This window comes from Fundulus heteroclitus, unplaced genomic scaffold, assembly GCF_011125445.2.
Source record: "Fundulus heteroclitus isolate FHET01 unplaced genomic scaffold, MU-UCD_Fhet_4.1 scaffold_114, whole genome shotgun sequence".
In the NCBI taxonomy this organism is placed as follows: Eukaryota; Metazoa; Chordata; class Actinopteri; order Cyprinodontiformes; family Fundulidae; genus Fundulus; species Fundulus heteroclitus.
Window position 1 is genome coordinate 383,381 of NW_023396527.1, and position 17,939 is coordinate 401,319.

At 52.8% G+C, this 17,939-nt stretch overlaps 1 protein-coding gene across 1 annotated transcript in view; it reads right to left on the reverse strand.

The window, feature by feature from the left end:
* Positions 1 to 2,107: 2,107 nt before the first annotated feature.
* The window catches only part of LOC118558242 (NACHT, LRR and PYD domains-containing protein 12-like), a 24,898-nt gene continuing 9,066 nt past the window's right edge, over positions 2,108 to 17,939 (reverse strand). Inside the window, exons 4-6 of the mRNA XM_036128735.1 lie at positions 5,559 to 5,732; positions 2,878 to 3,048; positions 2,108 to 2,221 (exon numbers count right to left, since the gene is read on the reverse strand). Of these exons, the coding sequence (XP_035984628.1) occupies positions 2,206 to 2,221; positions 2,878 to 3,048; positions 5,559 to 5,732 (361 nt within the window). The 3' untranslated portion in view covers positions 2,108 to 2,205. The remainder of the gene's footprint in view (positions 2,222 to 2,877; positions 3,049 to 5,558; positions 5,733 to 17,939) is intronic.

The window sequence follows — 17,939 nt, forward strand, 5'->3', positions numbered from 1 at the left end:
GCAAAGCAGACGTGACGTAACTGGTGGATCTGGAGCTGCTGCCGCCATGAAATACCATTAATGTTGTTGAACTGGTGGAGAAAGGTGCGTTCATTAATCTGAGCAGAAGTCATTACCTGTGGTTAAAGATGGAAAACCCTCAGATGCTGTCCAGAAATGCTGAATTCTCTGTTATTTTCATTTTTTCTCATGTATTTATCAGTTTTTTCTTCTTGAAACAGGCTTGCAGATCCAGAATGTGTCATCAGTGACACATTCTGGTGTCACATTCACACACAAGATGTCAGGACAAAAACATTCATCTGCATTTCATAGACGACGCTGCGTGGAAACTTTTCTCACAGATGCATGTGAGCATCTTCCTGAATGTTTGACTCAATATTTCTGTTCATATTAATAACTCACTGTATTGTGTTGATTACAAAACCAGAGAAGCTCTTCCTAAAGGTTTCTCCATGGCTGTAGCAGCATTTCATGTTTACGGACATAAACTGCTGGCTCAGCTTATTTTTTATTTGCTGGGACTAAAACTATTTAGCCAAATTGTAGCAGATGTTTCATCCTAGGTACATAGCTGCTCATGAAGAAATGATTCACTCCATTCTTTGTGCCACAGTTTCCAACAATGTGCTCCGAGCTTTTCTCTTCATCCCAGATCATGTAGAGAACACGAAGGCTGCCTGGATCTGGCCTAACAGTTTGGATCCATTAAGGTTCTGCTAATGTGGCTCCATAGAAAGCTGAAGCTGCTCAGCAGCGCCACCTGCTGGTCTCCTATCCTGATGGAGACAGAATGAAGGCTGGAAACCAGAGGAAACATCCAGAGAACAAATGTTTCAGAACAAATGAACAGAGAAATGTTCCTCTAAGGTTCCCACGCTTCCATCAGAGGAATGGTCTCTAAAGCTGCTCTGACTGAACCACACTGACAGTCCAGCTTTTCATTTCCACTCAGGGATTTTTAGTGGGAATCAAGTGAGACACCACCTGCTGATCTTTGCTTCTAATGGATGTTTTAAAGCTAGAAACTGAACCAAAGGATCCAGATAACTTCTTAAACTTCTGCTTTTAAACTCAGTTCTGACTAAATCTAGTAATCCCTGTTTGATGCATGAATCATTTTAATAATTCCTCATTTTAACCCAACTTTAACTTTAAAATTCATCACATCTAAAATGATTTTCTATCTTTCTGCCTGTCTGCTGGGATGCCAGATGTCGTCTTTCTCAGGTTCTAAAGTTATTTATGTAACAGGGAGACGATCTGAGGATCCAGGTTCTGTAGAGCAGCTTCTGGTTCTGGTCCGTCTGAAATGTCCAGGAAATGAGAAAAAAGGAAATTATTCATGTTTGAATTTCTGATGAAAAGAGAAAATCTCTTTTCCTTCTCCAACGTCCACGGTGGACTTGATGAGGAGCTGCAGGTGAAGGTTTTACCCCCACAGTCCCTAAACAGGATTAAAATCTATGTTCTGACCTCAGCAGAGCAGAGCTGCATGATGAGCCTCAGATCCAACAGAACCAGAACCGTTCTGCAGGAAGAACAGAGAAAATCCTCCAGAGAAGATCTGAAAGTCTCTGAGCTGCTGCAGAAAGTGTTTCCATGCTCACCAAAGGAGAAGCTGGAGCAGATCAAACTTTATCTTTACTCACTTTTAGATTTTACCTTCAGAAAGAAGGAAATGAACAGATTTGATGTAAAATCCTGAAGAAAAGCTTCATTCTCTGATTGAAGAAACCATCATTTACTCACTGAGCTGTTTGCAGCAACAGATAAAAGGAGCAGAGCTGCCCAAACATTTGCAGAAAACATCTAAAATATGCTGAAAAACCTGCAGAAACTGCATCACAATGAAGCAAACATGCAGCCTGAAAAGTTTAGAGTTGAGCTTTATTTCAGATTTCTGGGTTACAGGCTGAAAATGAAGCAGAGAGAAAAAAGATCAACTTTGCAGTTTCATCAGATTCAGATCAAAACTCCATGGAGCCACTAAATGCAGCTTAGTTTTCATTTGATCCTCATTGGTCCACAGAGACAAACAATATCAGACACTAAATGACAGACATGATCAGATAAACAGGATCAACATCTCTAAGGTCAGAGTTCATCATCAGGATCCAGTCAGAGTCTCTTTAAAGTCAGACTGCTGCAGCTTCAACCTCTGGATCATCAGGACAGCTCAGCTTCTCTCCTCCACTAAGATCATCAGTACCTCCACAACCTGCAGAGAGAAGAAGGAGCAACAGAGGAGATCAGTGAGTGTTTCAGCCTCTGGAAGCTGAACATGAACATCTGTTCCTGAAACATCAGCTGACTAAGAAACATGGAGGCTGTCCCTGAACACATCTGGATGAAACTAGTGAGAGAAGGACACATGTCCAGATGTGCTGAGTGGACTTCAGCAGAGCTTGTGCTCTGTAGAAAGACCACATGGTGACTAAATGGAATGATGGGCTGTGAAATCAGTGATTTGCAGGCTGCAGTCAGACTGATCTCAGAGCTGTGACTAAGATGAAACTGATCAGCTGTTTGCTGTTGAAATGAGAGAACAAAGAGTCTGAGATCAGATCTGATGCTCCACAGCTTGATGAATGAGGACCACTGTCTCTAGACATGGTGGAAGGCTGTCAGCTGGAAGACATGAACACAACAACAACAGTCATCTTCACATGGACACAAAGACAGGAAGACAACAAGCTGCTGGCTCCTCTGATTGGCTCATTGTTGTCTTTGTGTCCAATCAGGAAGCCTGTCACCATTCTCCTCCCACTGAGAAGCTGCAGCTTTACTGGAAACACTGGATCTTTGCTTTGGTACCAACTGGGTTCAGAACAGTTCTGCTGACAGCAGCTGGACTCACTCCAACCATCTACTTACAGAGTTTCCAGTTTGTAGTCTGGACTCTTTACAAGATCCTGCAGCTGCTGAACATCTGACTCCTTCAGGTTGTTTAACCTCAGGTCCAGTTCTGTCAGATGGGACGGGTTGGACTTCAGCGCCGTTACCAGATGATCACAGCTGATCTTTGACAAACTGCACTTCATCAATCTGAATAAAGAATGAAAGATGTGAGCTGAAGCCACCAGGATGCAGGTTCTAACAGTCCAACAGAACCAGTTAAAGAACTCTCATTAATATTAATGACAACAAGCTGCTGCTTCAATAAAGACCTGCTGACTTCAGCTCTTCAACAATCAACAATATCAGAACTTTCAACAGTTAAAACTTGTTTAGCAGTTTTTACAGTCCTGGCTCTCATTTAGAAACTTTGTGTGGAATCCGTACTAAAAGTGAATGCCAAGAAAAAGAAAATGGAGTATGGTAAAAATATTCAGATGAATCAAACCATGCTCAGACACAGCAGCAGCCATTTTCCTTTCTAGATCCCAGCTGTAGCGATACATTTGGTACCAGGTTCTGGCTCAGGTTCTGCCCTCTACACGCCCAGATTCAAGCAGAAACGCTCGATGCAAAGCACCGCATGAATGTTAATTTGTAGAAAATGTGTCAGCTGATAATTTTTTCATCATGGTGACGTGGCAGCCACGGAGAAAAAGCAAAGAAACGTTGAGAAAATTTCCCAGAGAGGCGTTTATTAAATGTGGAAATCAGAGGTAAAAGCTCAGATGTTGTCCACATTAAAACAAGTTGTTAAGAAGCTGTTAAAATAAGTTGTTAAAAATTAAACCACGCTTTGCTCCGTGTTGAAATTCCCCTGTGGCTGTGGGTTCAGATCCACATTCAGAGGAGAGAGGTCCCCCCCCCCCCCCCCCCCCTAAAAAGGTGAGCACTGCCTGGGTGTGAGCAGAAAGCCTCCTTCTCTGCTCTCTGGGGGGTGGAGAGCTGCCTTTCACCTCCTCACAGGGAGGTGGAGCCACTTTCCCCTGTGGGGAACAGCACAATGCATGCTGGGAGTCAGAAGCAGGATATTGGCCAGTCCTCATTATTGGCCAGGAAATCTTTGATCCTGAAAGCGCGTTTCCTCAATTCTCCATCTGCACGGTCTTCCAGCAGTGCCAATGCATCCAGCCAGCAGCATTACGCACGAGTGTGTTTGACTGTTTGCAGCAATTAAAGTGATTGCTGCTCACCTGGTCACAATAATCTGTGGAACACGTCACCCTGGTGATGATTGGAGAGAGGAATGTGAAGGTAGAAAACCCAGAGAAGATGTTAGCAGACTTTGATTTAAGATTTAAGATGGCTTATGGGCATTTAGATTTATCTGAAATGTCCCAGATGGATTTAAGAGTCACCAGCAGCAGAATGAATAATACTGAGGTTTTAATGCTTCTGATCAAGATGATCTCTGATTAAAGTCTGATATGGAGTGAAAGTGAACGTCTGAGAGGAATCCTCATGCAGGTTGGCTGTAATTCACCACTTCACCATCTGCGTCTCCAGTTTCCCCGTCTCCAAAATGAGCGTACGCCTGGGTCAGAGCTGGCATGAGGACCACACATTTTCCCCTAAGTTCATTTTTAGAGATCCTAACTTCTGCTGGAAAGTGGCGTACGCACATTTCAGCTCGATTTAGTGTCAGCAAGCTTTCTAAATGACAGCCCTGCTGACTTCAGCTCTTCACCTCTGTCAGCTCCACCAGCAGCTCCATCAATACAAACTCAGCTTCTGCAGCCAAATTATTCAAGTTTCACAGAAAACAAACAAGTCAGCAGCAACTGTGGAGCAAATATGAACAAATGGAGATTAATGCAGATAAATTAAGTATTTTACTGATTCCACAGCCATAACAACATGATGTGATGGAGAATATTTCATGTAAACTGACTTTAGGAGCTGAAGCTCCCAGAAGCAGAACCTGCTACTGTGACATGTTGTGTCTGAGTGTTTTAGTCAGTAAAATCCTTGCAGAGCTTCTAAAAGTGCTGAAGCATCAATCAGGGATTATAGATTTGTTTCTGTCACACAGATTCCAGGAGCTGAAATTGACTTTTCTAAACTGGCTTGAATCCCCTCTGAGCCGCTTCACATGAGGGGCATTTCTACACACTGGGGGTCCCAATGCTGTCCGCTTCTGACCTGAGATCAGGGCTCAGACTCAGTTACACAGAGAGACAACATTAAAAACTGGCTCCAAGTCCAGGAACAAACTCAGCAAAGATTTATTACAATACAAGATCTGAACTTTGCTTTTCAGCTCAATTACATCCACTTATTCAATTATTTTAACATCATCCTGTAGAAAATGGAGAAAAACTGACCTGATGAAGGTTTAAAGAGATTAAAAACCTTCAAATAAATGAAACATCAGCATTTTATTTCTTCTCTCTTCCTCTTACTCAGTTCTGGATAAAAGCTGCAACTCTAAACTGAAATTCAGCTCATTGTTTGATGTTTTCTGCTGATTATTGAATAAATGCTGACAGGAAGTTAGAAAAAGAAAGAAACTTTAAGTGGAGCAAAGCAGAGAAGAAGAAAGCAGACTTTACCATGAAGATCCTCAGTGTGGATCAGTAGAATATCAGCCAGATGTCTGCAGTTTAGTGTCAACACAACTTTCACATCACAGATATCAGAACTAAAACATGGAGTCTGACCTCAGTTTCTGTAGTTTGCAGAGGGGAGTCTGGAGGAAACCACAGAGCTCCTTCACTCCACCATCTTTCAGGTCGTTCCAGCTCAGGTCCAGTTCTGTCAGATGGGATGGGTTGGACTTCAGGGCAGAGACCAGATGTTTACAGCTGATCTCTGACAAACTGCAGCGCTGCAATCTGAATAAAGAATGAAAGATGTGAGCTGAAGCCACCAGGATGCAGGTTAAAACTGAAACATGAACAAATAAATGATCAAATGTAGAAAATGAATGTCCCTGAATGTAAAAGTGCCAGAAACATGATGAACTGATGTCTGATATGTGATCCAGTAGAACTGATTTAAAGAGTTAAAGCCAGCAGAACCAGAACATGTTATCATGACGTGTGAAGGTCCAGATCAAGGTGTGGTTCTCAGCAGTGGCGGCTGCTGATGAAGATGTTCTGGGCTTAGGGTTGGGGGGGGGGGGCACTAGAGCTTGGAGATTAGCAGCCAACAATAAACTCTCCTTGAACATAAATCCATCCATGATCACTTGCTGCTGCTGGATATTTAAGTCTGATGGCTCTGGCGTCTGTTTAAAATGCTGCTGTCTTCTAGTCTGGCTCAGGGTTCTGCTAGAACAGTGGCTCTCAGAGCCACAATGTTCTAAACATGGATCATTTAACAGAGTTTCAGCTCACATTGTTCTGGATTCATCTTCAAGCTAAAGCAGCAGCCTTGGCGCTTTATGCCGCTGCTGTGAGCCTGTTGTGGGTGTGGATCAGAAGCTGCTGGTCCCGCAGCAGAGGAGCAAAATGCTGAGTCAGCTTCAGCACCTTTATGTGGAGAGACATGTGGTGTGGCCACTTCTCTGCCACTACCTGGGACAGACACCTTCCTCCCAGCCTGACAGCGTCTGTGAACACCGGGACGTGTGACTCTGGTCTGCTGAGGGCAACTCCCTCTGACACAGTGGGGGGGGGTTTCCCCAGTGGGCCAGGTGGGCTCCCACTGACGGAGGGACTGCAGTCATCCTCTGCCTCTTCTGGCCACAGGGTCTCTGCGCAGGCGGGTGAAGCATCTCTGCAGGCAGGCGCCTCCTATGAAGCAGAGCCAGCGGAAGCAGCAGGTGGGCCGCTGACGTCATCCACAGCAGCCGCATGACGGACAGAGCTGTCACTGTGTGGAGGTGTGACCCGGCGGAGCAGCGCTGACAGCGTCTGCTCTGGGCTCTCATGGTGGCCCAGTTTAGCTCCTAGCAGCTGGGACGCAGAACACAACCTTTTAGCACTTTATGGAGAACCCAGTTCTGTCAGCTGTGGAGCCAGAGCTCTGGTCTGCACCGCCGCTTCCTCTCTGGACCGAGCCAGCAAGAGCAGGTGGTCCACATAAAAGAGGATTCTCATCCCTGCAGAGCGCAGCGGCATCTGGAGAACGTGCGTGGAACCAGAGAGGAACCCAACGGCAGGTTGTAGTGACAGGGAATCCCCTGGAAGGAGAAGCGGGGATGATGGAACATGGAAGTAGTCCTTCAGATCTATGGAGGAGAACCAGTGGTTCTGGAGAACGTTCTCCAGCAGCTGTCTGACTGTCAGCATGTGGAACCGTCTCTCTGTGATCAGAACCAGTAAATAAAGGCAATAGAACCCCGTGGAGAACCCTGGAAATGACGTCTTTATCCAGGAGTTCCTGCAGTTCTGACAGGAGAGCAGCGGTTCCTCCGTGGAGGAGGAGAGAGGAGGTGCAGCGTGGAGCCTCTGGTGATCAGTCTGTGAGAAGGAGAGGAGGAGGAGAGGAGGAGAGGAGGAGAGAGGGAGGAGAGAAGTAGGAGAGGAGGAGGACGAGGAGAGAAGAAGGAGGAGAGAGAGAGAGAAGGAGGAGAGGAGGCTGATGGAGGAGCAGAGGGAGGAGGAGGCTGATGGAGGAGCAGAGGGAGGAGGAGGCTGATGTAGGAGGAGGCTGATGGAAGAGGAGGCTGATGGAGGAGGCTGATGGAGGAGGCTGATGGAGGAAGAGGCTGATGGAGGAGGAGGCTGATGGAGGAGACTGATGGAGGAGCTGATGGAGGAGGAGGCTGATGGAAGAGGAGGCTGATGGAGAAGGAGGATGATGGAGGAGGCTGATGGAGGAAGAGGCTAATGGAGGAGGAGGCTGATGGAGGAGGAGGCTGACGGAGGAGACTGATGGAGGAGCTGATGGAGGAGGAGGCTGATGGAGGAGGCTGATGGAGGAGGAGGCTGATGGAGAAGGAGGCTGATGGAGGAGGCTGATGGAGGAGCAGAGGGAGGAGAGAGGAGGTGCAGCGCTCTGCTCTGGAGATGCTGGAACCGTCTCCATGACTCCTCCGAACCGTGGAGGAGAGAGGAGGTGCAGTGTCTGCTCTGGAGATGCTAGAACCGTCTCCATGACTCCTCTGAACCGTGGAGGAGAGAGGAGGTGCAGCGCTCTGCTCTGGAGACGCTAGAACCGTCTCCATGACTCCTCTGAACCGTGGAGGAGAGAGGAGGTGCAGCGCTCTGCTCTGAAGACGCTAGAACCGTCTCCATGACTCCTCTGAACCGTGGAGGAGAGAGGAGGTGCAGCGCTCTGCTCTGGAGACGCTAGAACCGTCTCCATGACTCCTCTGAACCGTGGAGGAGAGAGGAGGTGCAGAGCTCTGCTCTGGAGACGCTAGAACCGACTCCATGACTCCTCTTCACCGTGGAGGAGAGAGGAGGTGCAGCGCTTTGTTCTGGAGACGCTAGAACCGTCTCCATGACTCCTCTGAACCGTGGAGGAGAGAGGAGGTGCAGAGCTCTGCTCTGAAGACGCTAGAACCGTCTCCATGACTCCTCTGAACCGTGGAGGAGGAGAGGGGAGGTGCAGCGCTCTGTTCTGGAGACGCTAGAACGGCCTCCATGATTCCTCTGAACTGTGGAGGAGGAGAGAGGAGGTGCAGCGCTCTCCTCTGGAGACGCTAGAACCGTCTCCATGACTCCTCTTCACCGTGGAGGAGAGAGGAGGTGCAGCGCTCTGCTCTGGAGACGCTAGAACCGTCTCCATGACTCCTCTGAACCGTGGAGGAGAGAGGAGGTGCAGCGCTCTGCTCTGGAGACGCTAGAACCGTCTCCATGACTCCTCTTCACCGTGGAGGAGAGAGGAGGTGCAGCGCTCTGCTCTGGAGACGCTAGAACCGTCTCCATGACTCCTCTGAACCGTGGAGGAGAGAGGAGGTGCAGCGCTCTGCTCTGGAGACGCTAGAACCGTCTCCATGACTCCTCTTCACCGTGGAGGAGAGAGGAGGTGCAACGCTTTGTTCTGGAGACGCTAGAACCGTCTCCATGACTCCTCTGAACCGTGGAGGAGAGAGGAGGTGCAGCGCTCTGCTCTGAAGACGCTAGAACCGTCTCCATGACTCCTCTGAACCGTGGAGGAGGAGAGGGGAGGTGCAGCGCTCTGGAGACGCTAGAACCGTCTCCATGACTCCTCTGAACCGTGGAGGAGAGAGGAGGTGCAGCGCTCCCCTCTGGAGACGCTAGAACCGTCTCCATGACTCCTCTGAACCGTGGAGGAGGAGAGAGGAGGTGCAGCGCTCTGTTCTGGAGACGCTAGAACGGCCTCCATGATTCCTCTGATCTGTGGAGGAGGAGAGAGGAGGTGCAGCGCTCTGCTCTGGAGATGCTAGAACCGTCTCCATGACTCCTCTGAACCGTGGAGGAGAGGGGAGGTGCAGCGCTCTGCTCTGGAGACGCTAGAACCGTCTCCATGACTCCTCTGAACCGTGGAGGAGAGAGGAGGTGCAGCGCTCTGCTCTGGAGACGCTAGAACCGTCTCCATGACTCCTCTGAACCGTGGAGGAGAGAGGAGGTGCAGCGCTCTGCTCTGGAGACGCTAGAACCGTCTCCATGACACCTCTGAACTGTGGAAGAGGAGAGAGGAGGTGCAGCGCTCTGCTCTGGAGACGCTAGAACCGTCTCCATGACTCCTCTGAACCGTGGAGGAGAGAGGAGGTGCAGCGCTCTGCTCTGGAGACGCTAGAACCTTCTCCATGACTCCTCTGAACCGTGGATGAGAGAGGAGGTGCAGCACTCTGCTCTGGAGACGCTAGAACCGTCTCCATGACTCCTCTGAACCGTGGAGGAGAGAGGAGGTGCAGCGCTCTGCTCTGGAGACGCTAGAACCGTCTCCATGACTCCTCTTCACCGTGGAGGAGAGAGGAGGTGCAGCGCTCTGCTCTGGAGACGCTAGAAACCGACTCCATGACTCCTCTGAACCGTGGAGGAGAGAGGAGGTGCAGCGCTTTGTTCTGGAGACGCTAGAACCGTCTCCATGACTCCTCTGAACCGTGGAGGAGAGAGGAGGTGCAGCGCTCTGCTCTGGAGACGCTAGAACCGTCTCCATGACTCCTCTTCACCGTGGAGGAGAGAGGAGGTGCAGAGCTCTGCTCTGGAGACGCTAGAACCGACTCCATGACTCCTCTGAACCGTGGAGGAGAGAGGAGGTGCAACGCTTTGTTCTGGAGACGCTAGAACCGTCTCCATGACTCCTCTGAACCGTGGAGGAGAGAGGAGGTGCAGCGCTCTGCTCTGAAGACGCTAGAACCGTCTCCATGACTCCTCTGAACCGTGGAGGAGGAGAGGGGAGGTGCAGCGCTCCCCTCTGGAGACGCTAGAACCGTCTCCATGACTCCTCTGAACCGTGGAGGAGGAGAGAGGAGGTGCAGCGCTCTGTTCTGGAGACGCTAGAACGGCCTCCATGATTCCTCTGATCTGTGGAGGAGGAGAGAGGAGGTGCAGCGCTCTGCTCTGGAGACGCTAGAACCGTCTCCATGACTCCTCTGAACCGTGGAGGAGAGAGAAGGTGCAGCGCTCTGCTCTGGAGACGCTAGAACCGTCTCCATGACTCCTCTGAACCGTGGAGGAGAGAGGAGGTGCAGCGCTCTGCTCTGGAGACGCTAGAACCATCTCCATGACACCTCTGAACTGTGGAAGAGGAGAGAGGAGGTGCAGCGCTCTGCTCTGGAGACGCTAGAACCGTCTCCATGACTCCTCTGAACCGTGGAGGAGAGAGGAGGTGCAGCGCTCTGCTCTGGAGACGCTAGAACCGTCTCCATGACTCCTCTGAACCGTGGAGGAGGAGAGGGGAGGTGCAGCGCTCCCCTCTGGAGACGCTAGAACCGTCTCCATGACTCCTCTGAACCGTGGAGGAGGAGAGAGGAGGTGCAGCGCTCTGTTCTGGAGACGCTAGAACGGCCTCCATGATTCCTCTGATCTGTGGAGGAGGAGAGAGGAGGTGCAAGCGCTCTGCTCTGGAGACGCTAGAACCGTCTCCATGGACTCCTCTGAACCGTGGAGGAGAGAGAAGGTGCAGCGCTCTGCTCTGGAGACGCTAGAACCGTCTCCATGACTCCTCTGAACCGTGGAGGAGAGAGGAGGTGCAGCGCTCTGCTCTGGAGACGCTAGAACCATCTCCATGACACCTCTGAACTGTGGAAGAGGAGAGAGGAGGTGCAGCGCTCTGCTCTGGAGACGCTAGAACCGTCTCCATGACTCCTCTGAACCGTGGAGGAGAGAGGAGGTGCAGCGCTCTGCTCTGGAGACGCTAGAACCTTCTCCATGACTCCTCTGAACCGTGGATGAGAGAGGAGGTGCAGCACTCTGCTCTGGAGACGCTAGAACCGTCTCCATGACTCCTCTGAACCGTGGAGGAGAGAGGAGGTGCAGCGCTCTGCTCTGGAGACGCTAGAACCGTCTCCATGACTCCTCTTCACCGTGGAGGAGAGAGGAGGTGCAGCGCTCTGCTCTGGAGACGCTAGAACCGACTCCATGACTCCTCTGAACCGTGGAGGAGAGAGGAGGTGCAGCGCTTTGTTCTGGAGACGCTAGAACCGTCTCCATGACTCCTCTGAACCGTGGAGGAGAGAGGAGGTGCAGCGCTCTGCTCTGAAGACGCTAGAACCGTCTCCATGACTCCTCTGAACCGTGGAGGAGGAGAGGGGAGGTGCAGCGCTCTGGAAACGCTAGAACCGTCTCCATGACTCCTCTGAACCGTGGAGGAGAGAGGAGGTGCAGCGCTCCCCTCTGGAGACGCTAGAACCGTCTCCATGACTCCTCTGAACCGTGGAGGAGGAGAGAGGAGGTGCAGCGCTCTGTTCTGGAGACGCTAGAACGGCCTCCATGATTCCTCTGAACTGTGGAGGAGGAGAGAGGAGGTGCAGCGCTCTGCTCTGGAGACGCTAGAACCGTCTCCATGACTCCTCTGAACCGTGGAGGAGAGAGGAGGTGCAGCGCTCTGCTCTGGAGATGCTAGAACCGTCTCCATGACTCCTCTGAACCGTGGAGGAGAGGGGAGGTGCAGTGCTCTGCTCTGGGGACGCTAGAACCGTTTCCATGACTCCTCTGAACCGTGGAGGAGGAGAGAGGAGGTGCAGCGCTCTGCTCTGGAGAAGCTAGAACCGTCTCCATGACTCCTCTGAACCGTGGAGGAGAGAGGAGGTGCAGCGCTCTGCTCTGGAGACGCTAGAACCGTCTCCATGACACCTCTGAACTGTGGAAGAGGAGAGAGGAGGTGAAGCGCTCTGCTCTGGAGACGCTAGAACCGTCTCCATGACTCCTCTGAACCGTGGAGGAGAGAGGAGGTGCAGCGCTCTGCTCTGGAGACGCTAGAACCTTCTCCATGACTCCTCTGAACCGTGGAGGAGAGAGGAGGTGCAGCACTCTGCTCTGGGGAAGCTAGAACCGTCTCCATGACTCCTCTGAAACGTGGAGGAAGAGAGAGGAGGTGCAGCGCTCTGCTCTGGAGACGCTAGAACCGTCTCCATGACTCCTCTGAACCGTGGAGGAGAGAGGAGGTGCAGCGCTCTGCTCTGGAGATGCTAGAACCGTCTCCATGACTCCTCTGAACCGTGGAGGAGAGGGGAGGTGCAGTGCTCTGCTCTGGGGACGCTAGAACCGTTTCCATGACTCCTCTGAACCGTGGAGGAGGAGAGAGGAGGTGCAGCGCTCTGCTCTGGAGAAGCTAGAACCGTCTCCATGACTCCTCTGAACCGTGGAGGAGAGAGGAGGTGCAGCGCTCTGCTCTGGAGACGCTAGAACCGTCTCCATGACACCTCTGAACTGTGGAAGAGGAGAGAGGAGGTGAAGCGCTCTGCTCTGGAGACGCTAGAACCGTCTCCATGACTCCTCTGAACCGTGGAGGAGAGAGGAGGTGCAGCGCTCTGCTCTGGAGACGCTAGAACCTTCTCCATGACTCCTCTGAACCGTGGAGGAGAGAGGAGGTGCAGCACTCTGCTCTGGGGAAGCTAGAACCGTCTCCATGACTCCTCTGAAACGTGGAGGAAGAGAGAGGAGGTGCAGCGCTCTGCTCTGGAGACGCTAGAACCGTCTCCATGACTCCTCTGAACCGTGGAGGAGAGAGGAGGTGCAGTGCTCCGCTCTGGAGACGCTGGAACCGTCTCCATGACTCCTCTGAACCGTGGAGGAGAGAGGAGGTGCAGTGCTCCGCTCTGGAGACGCTGGAACCATCTCCATGACTCCTCTGAACCGTGGAGGAGAGAGGAGGTGCAGCGCTCTGCTCTGGAGACGCTAGAACCGTCTCCATGACTCCTCTGAACCGTGGAGAAGGAGAGAGGAGGTGCAGCAGTCTGCTCTGGAGACGCTAGAACCGTCTCCATGACTCCTCTGAACCGTGGAGAAGGAGAGAGGAGGTGCAGCGCTCTGCTCTGGAGACGCTAGAACCGTCTCCATGACTCCTCTGAACCGTGGAGGAGAGAGGACGTGCAGCGCTCTGCTCTGGAGACGCTAGAACCGTCTCCATGACTCCTCTGAACCGTGGAGGAGGGAGGAGGTGCAGCGCTCTGCTCTGAAAACGCTAGAACCGTCTCCATGACTTCTCTGAACCGTGGAGGAGAGAGGAGGTGCAGCGCTCTGCTCTGGAGATGCTAGAACCGTCTCCATGACTCCTCTGAACCGTGGAGGAGAGAGGAGGTGCAGCGCTCTGCTCTGAAAACGCTAGAACCGTCTCTATGACTTCTCTGAACCGTGGAGGAGAGAGGAGGTGCAGCGCTCTGCTCTGGAGACGCTAGAACCGTCTCCATGACTCCTCTGAACCGTGGAGGAGGAGAGGGGAGGTGCAGTGCTCCGCTCTGGAGACGCTGGAACCGTCTCCATGACTCCTCTGAACCGTGGAGGAGAGAGGAGGTGCAGCGCTCTGCTCTGGAGACGCTAGAACCGTCTCCATGACTCCTCTGAACCGTGGAGGAGGAGAGAGGAGGTGCAGTGCTCTGCTCTGGAGATGCTAGAACCGTCTCCATGACTCCTCTGAACCGTGGAGGAGAGAGGAGGTGCAGCGCTCTGCTCTGAAAACGCTAGAACCGTCTTTATGACTTCTCTGAACCGTGGAGGAGAGAGGAGGTGCAGCGCTCTGCTCTGGAGATGCTAGAACCGTCTCCATGACTCCTCTGAACCGTGGAGGAGAGAGGAGGTGCAGCGCTCTGCTCTGAAAACGCTAGAACCGTCTCTATGACTTCTCTGAACCGTGGAGGAGAGAGGAGGTGCAGCGCTCTGCTCTGGAGACGCTAGAACCGTCTCCATGACTCCTCTGAACCGTGGAGGAGGAGAGGGGAGGTGCAGTGCTCCGCTCTGGAGACGCTGGAACCGTCTCCATGACTCCTCTGAACCGTGGAGGAGAGAGGAGGTGCAGCGCTCTGCTCTGGAGACGCTAGAACCGTCTCCATGACTCCTCTGAACCGTGGAGGAGGAGAGAGGAGGTGCAGTGCTCTGCTCTGGAGATGCTAGAACCGTCTCCATGACTCCTCTGAACCGTGGAGGAGAGAGGAGGTGCAGCGCTCTGCTCTGAAAACGCTAGAACCGTCTTTATGACTTCTCTGAACCGTGGAGGAGAGAGGAGGTGCAGCGCTCTGCTCTGGAGACGCTAGAACCGTCTCCATGACTCCTCTGAACCGTGGAGGAGGAGAGAGGAGGTGCAGCGCTCTGCTCTGGAGAAGCTAGAACCGTCTCCATGAATCCTCTGAACCGTGGAGGAGGAGAGAGGAGGTACAGCGCTCTGCTCTGGAGACGCTAGAACCGTCTCCATGACTCCTCTGAACCGTGGAGGAGGAGAGGGGAGGTGCAGTGCTCCGCTCTGGAGACGCTGGAACCGTCTCCATGACTCCTCTGAACCGTGGAGGAGAGAGGAGGTGCAGCGCTCTGCTCTGGAGACGCTAGAACCGTCTCCATGACTCCTCTGAACCGTGGAGGAGGAGAGAGGAGGTGCAGTGCTCTGCTCTGGAGATGCTAGAACCGTCTCCATGACTCCTCTGAACCGTGGAGGAGAGAGGAGGTGCAGCGCTCTGCTCTGAAAACGCTAGAACCGTCTTTATGACTTCTCTGAACCGTGGAGGAGAGAGGAGGTGCAGCGCTCTGCTCTGGAGACGCTAGAACCGTCTCCATGACTCCTCTGAACCGTGGAGGAGGAGAGAGGAGGTGCAGCGCTCTGCTCTGGAGAAGCTAGAACCGTCTCCATGAATCCTCTGAACCGTGGAGGAGGAGAGAGGAGGTACAGCGCTCTGCTCTGGAGAAGCTAGAACCGTCTCCATGACTCCTTTGAACCGTGGAGGAGGAGAGAGGAGGTGCAGTGTGGAGCCTCTGCTGATCAGTCTGTGAGGAGGAGAGGAGGAGGAGAGAGGGAGAAGAGAGAGGAGGATTTTGAGGCTGATGAAGGAGAAAGTTGATGGAGGACCAGAGGGAGGAGAGGAGGAGGCTGATGGAGGAGGAGGAGGCTGATGGAGGAGGAGGCTGATGGAGGAGCAGAGGGAGGAGAGGAGGTGGCTGATGGAAGAGGAGGAGGCTGATGGAGGAGGAGGAAGATGATGAGGAGGAGGAGGCTGATGGAGGAGGAGGAAGATGATGATGAGGAGGAGGCTGATGGAGGAGGAGGAGGATGAGGAGGCTGATGGAGGCTGATGGAGGAGGAGGAGGCTGATTGAGGAGGAGGCTGATTGCGGAGGAGCCTGGTGGAGGAGCAGAGGGAGGAGGAGGCTGATGGAGGAGGAGGCTGATTGCGGAGGAGCCTGGTGGAGGAGCAGAGGGAGGAGGAGGCTGATGGAGGAGGAGGCTGATGGAGGAGGCTGATGAAGGAGGCTGATGGAGGAGGCTGATGAAGGAGGCTGATGGAGGAGGCTGATGAAGGAGGCTGATGGAGGAGCAGAGGGAGGCTGATGGAGGAGGAGGCTGATGGAGGAGGAGGCTGATGGAGGAGGCTGATGAAGGAGGCTGATGGAGGAGCAGAGGGAGGCTGATGGAGGAGCAGAGGGAGGAGGAGGCTGATGGAGGAGCAGAGGGAGGAGCAGAGGGAGGAGGAGGCTGATGGAGGAGCAGAGGGAGGAGGAGGCTGATGGAGGAGGCTGAAGGAGGAGGCTGATAGAGAGGGGGCTGATGGAGGAGGCGGCTGATGGAGGAGGCGGCTGATGGAGGAGGAGGCTGATGGAGGAGGCTGATGGAGGAGTCTGATGGAGGAGCAGAGGGAGGAGGAGGCTGATGGAGGAGGAGGCTGATGGAGGAGGCTGATGGAGGAGCAGAGGGAGGAGGAGGCTGATGGAGGAGGAGGCTGATGGAGCAGCAGAGGGAGGAGGAGGCTGATGGAGGAGGAGGCTGAAGGAGGAGGAGCCTGATGGAGGAGCCTGATAGAGGAGGAGGCTGATGGAGGAGGAGGCTGATGGAGGAGGAGGCTGATGGAGGAGGCGGCTGATGGAGGAGGAGGCTGATGGAGGAGGAGGCTGATGGAGGAGGAGGAGGAAGAGGCTGATGGAGGAGGAGGCTGATGGAGGAGGAGGAAGAGGCTGATGGAGGAGGAGGCTGATGGAGGAGAAGGCTGATGGAGGAGGAGCCTGATGGAGGAGCCTGATGGAGGAGCCTGATGGAGGAGCAGAGGGAGGAGGAGGCTGATGGAGGAGGAGGCCGATGGACGAGGAGGCCGATGGACGAGGAGGCTGATGGAGGAGGCTGAAGGAGGAGGAGGCTGAAGGAGGAGGAGGCTGATGGAGGAGCAGAGGGAGGAGGCTGAAGGAGGAGGCTGATGGAGGAGCAGAGGGAGGCTGATGGAGGAGCAGAGGGAGGAGGAGGCTGATGGAGGAGGCGGCTGATGGAGGAGGCGGCTGATGGAGGAGGCGGCTGATGGAGGAGCAGAAGGAGGAGGAGGCTGATGGAGGAGGAGGCTGATGGAGTAGGAGGCCGATGGAGGAGCAGAGGGAGGCTAATGGAGGAGCAGAGGGAGGCTAATGGAGGAGCAGAGGGAGTCTCCAGGAGGCGTGGAGCTCCTGAACTCCTGACCTCCTGGCCACGGTGCTCCAAGCAGCCGGCAGACCAGCGAGGGACGTCGGCCCGGAGCGAGGCCTCACCAGGTCCTGAAGCGTCTCTGACTCCTCGGCGTTCTTCTGGATCTTCTCCAGCGCCGATTTAAAGTGAGGAGCCAACAGAGCATCCGGGCTGATGGGGCTCCCAGCACCTCCTTTTTCACATCCTGGGAGGAGGAGGAGGATGGAGGAGAACAGCTGGAGCCAGATGTTCCTCTGGATCATGGTCTGCCAGGCAGAAATGGTCTGCAGACTAATAGAAATGATGATTCTTCAGTTTTTCTTTGCTTTCCTTCTTGGTGCTCAAACTTGTTGGCTTGTTTCTGAACGGTACCGCTGAGTCCAGAGAGCGTCTGCTGCAGTAGAGCTTTTTACTTTTCAATATTGTGCTGTAGTTTTAATAGCCACACTGCTGGCTCCTGGTTCTGGTTCTGTCTGATTGAGCTGTCAGACTGAAGAGGACGGTTCCTCTCTGAGCCGCACCAACAGAACAGCAGCTTCAGGACAAAGCTGAGCTGCTGGAACCTGTTGGTGCCGTCCATCCAACCATTTTCCACCAGGCTTATCCCTGCTGGGGTCCTGAGGGCTGCTGGTGTCTATCTGCAGCTGTCAGTGGCTGAGAGGCGGGCTTCACCTGGACAGGTAAGCAGCCTATCACAGGACAACACAGAGACAGACAGGACAACCAACCATTCACACACACACTCACACCTAAGGAGGATTTAGAGAGGCCAGTTAAGCTAACAGTCATGTTTTAGGACTGTGGGAGGAAGCCGGAGTACCCAGAGAGAACCCACGCATGCACAGGGAGAACATGCTACCTGCTGGTGCCGTCGCTTTGATTTAGTTTACATTTTCTCTCTTTGTTCTTCTCAGACATTCATTTTTTAGATAATGCTGTTTTATTATTGTTATTTTACTGTTTATGTGTATGAATGTGATCCTGGCACTACTCTGGAGGAACAAAGATTAATGTTTCATGTAAAGATGTGACAAAGAAATGAAAAATAAAGCTAAATTATCTGATCGTGTTATCTAAATCTTTCCCAAATCAAATTAAAACATCTCCATCAAT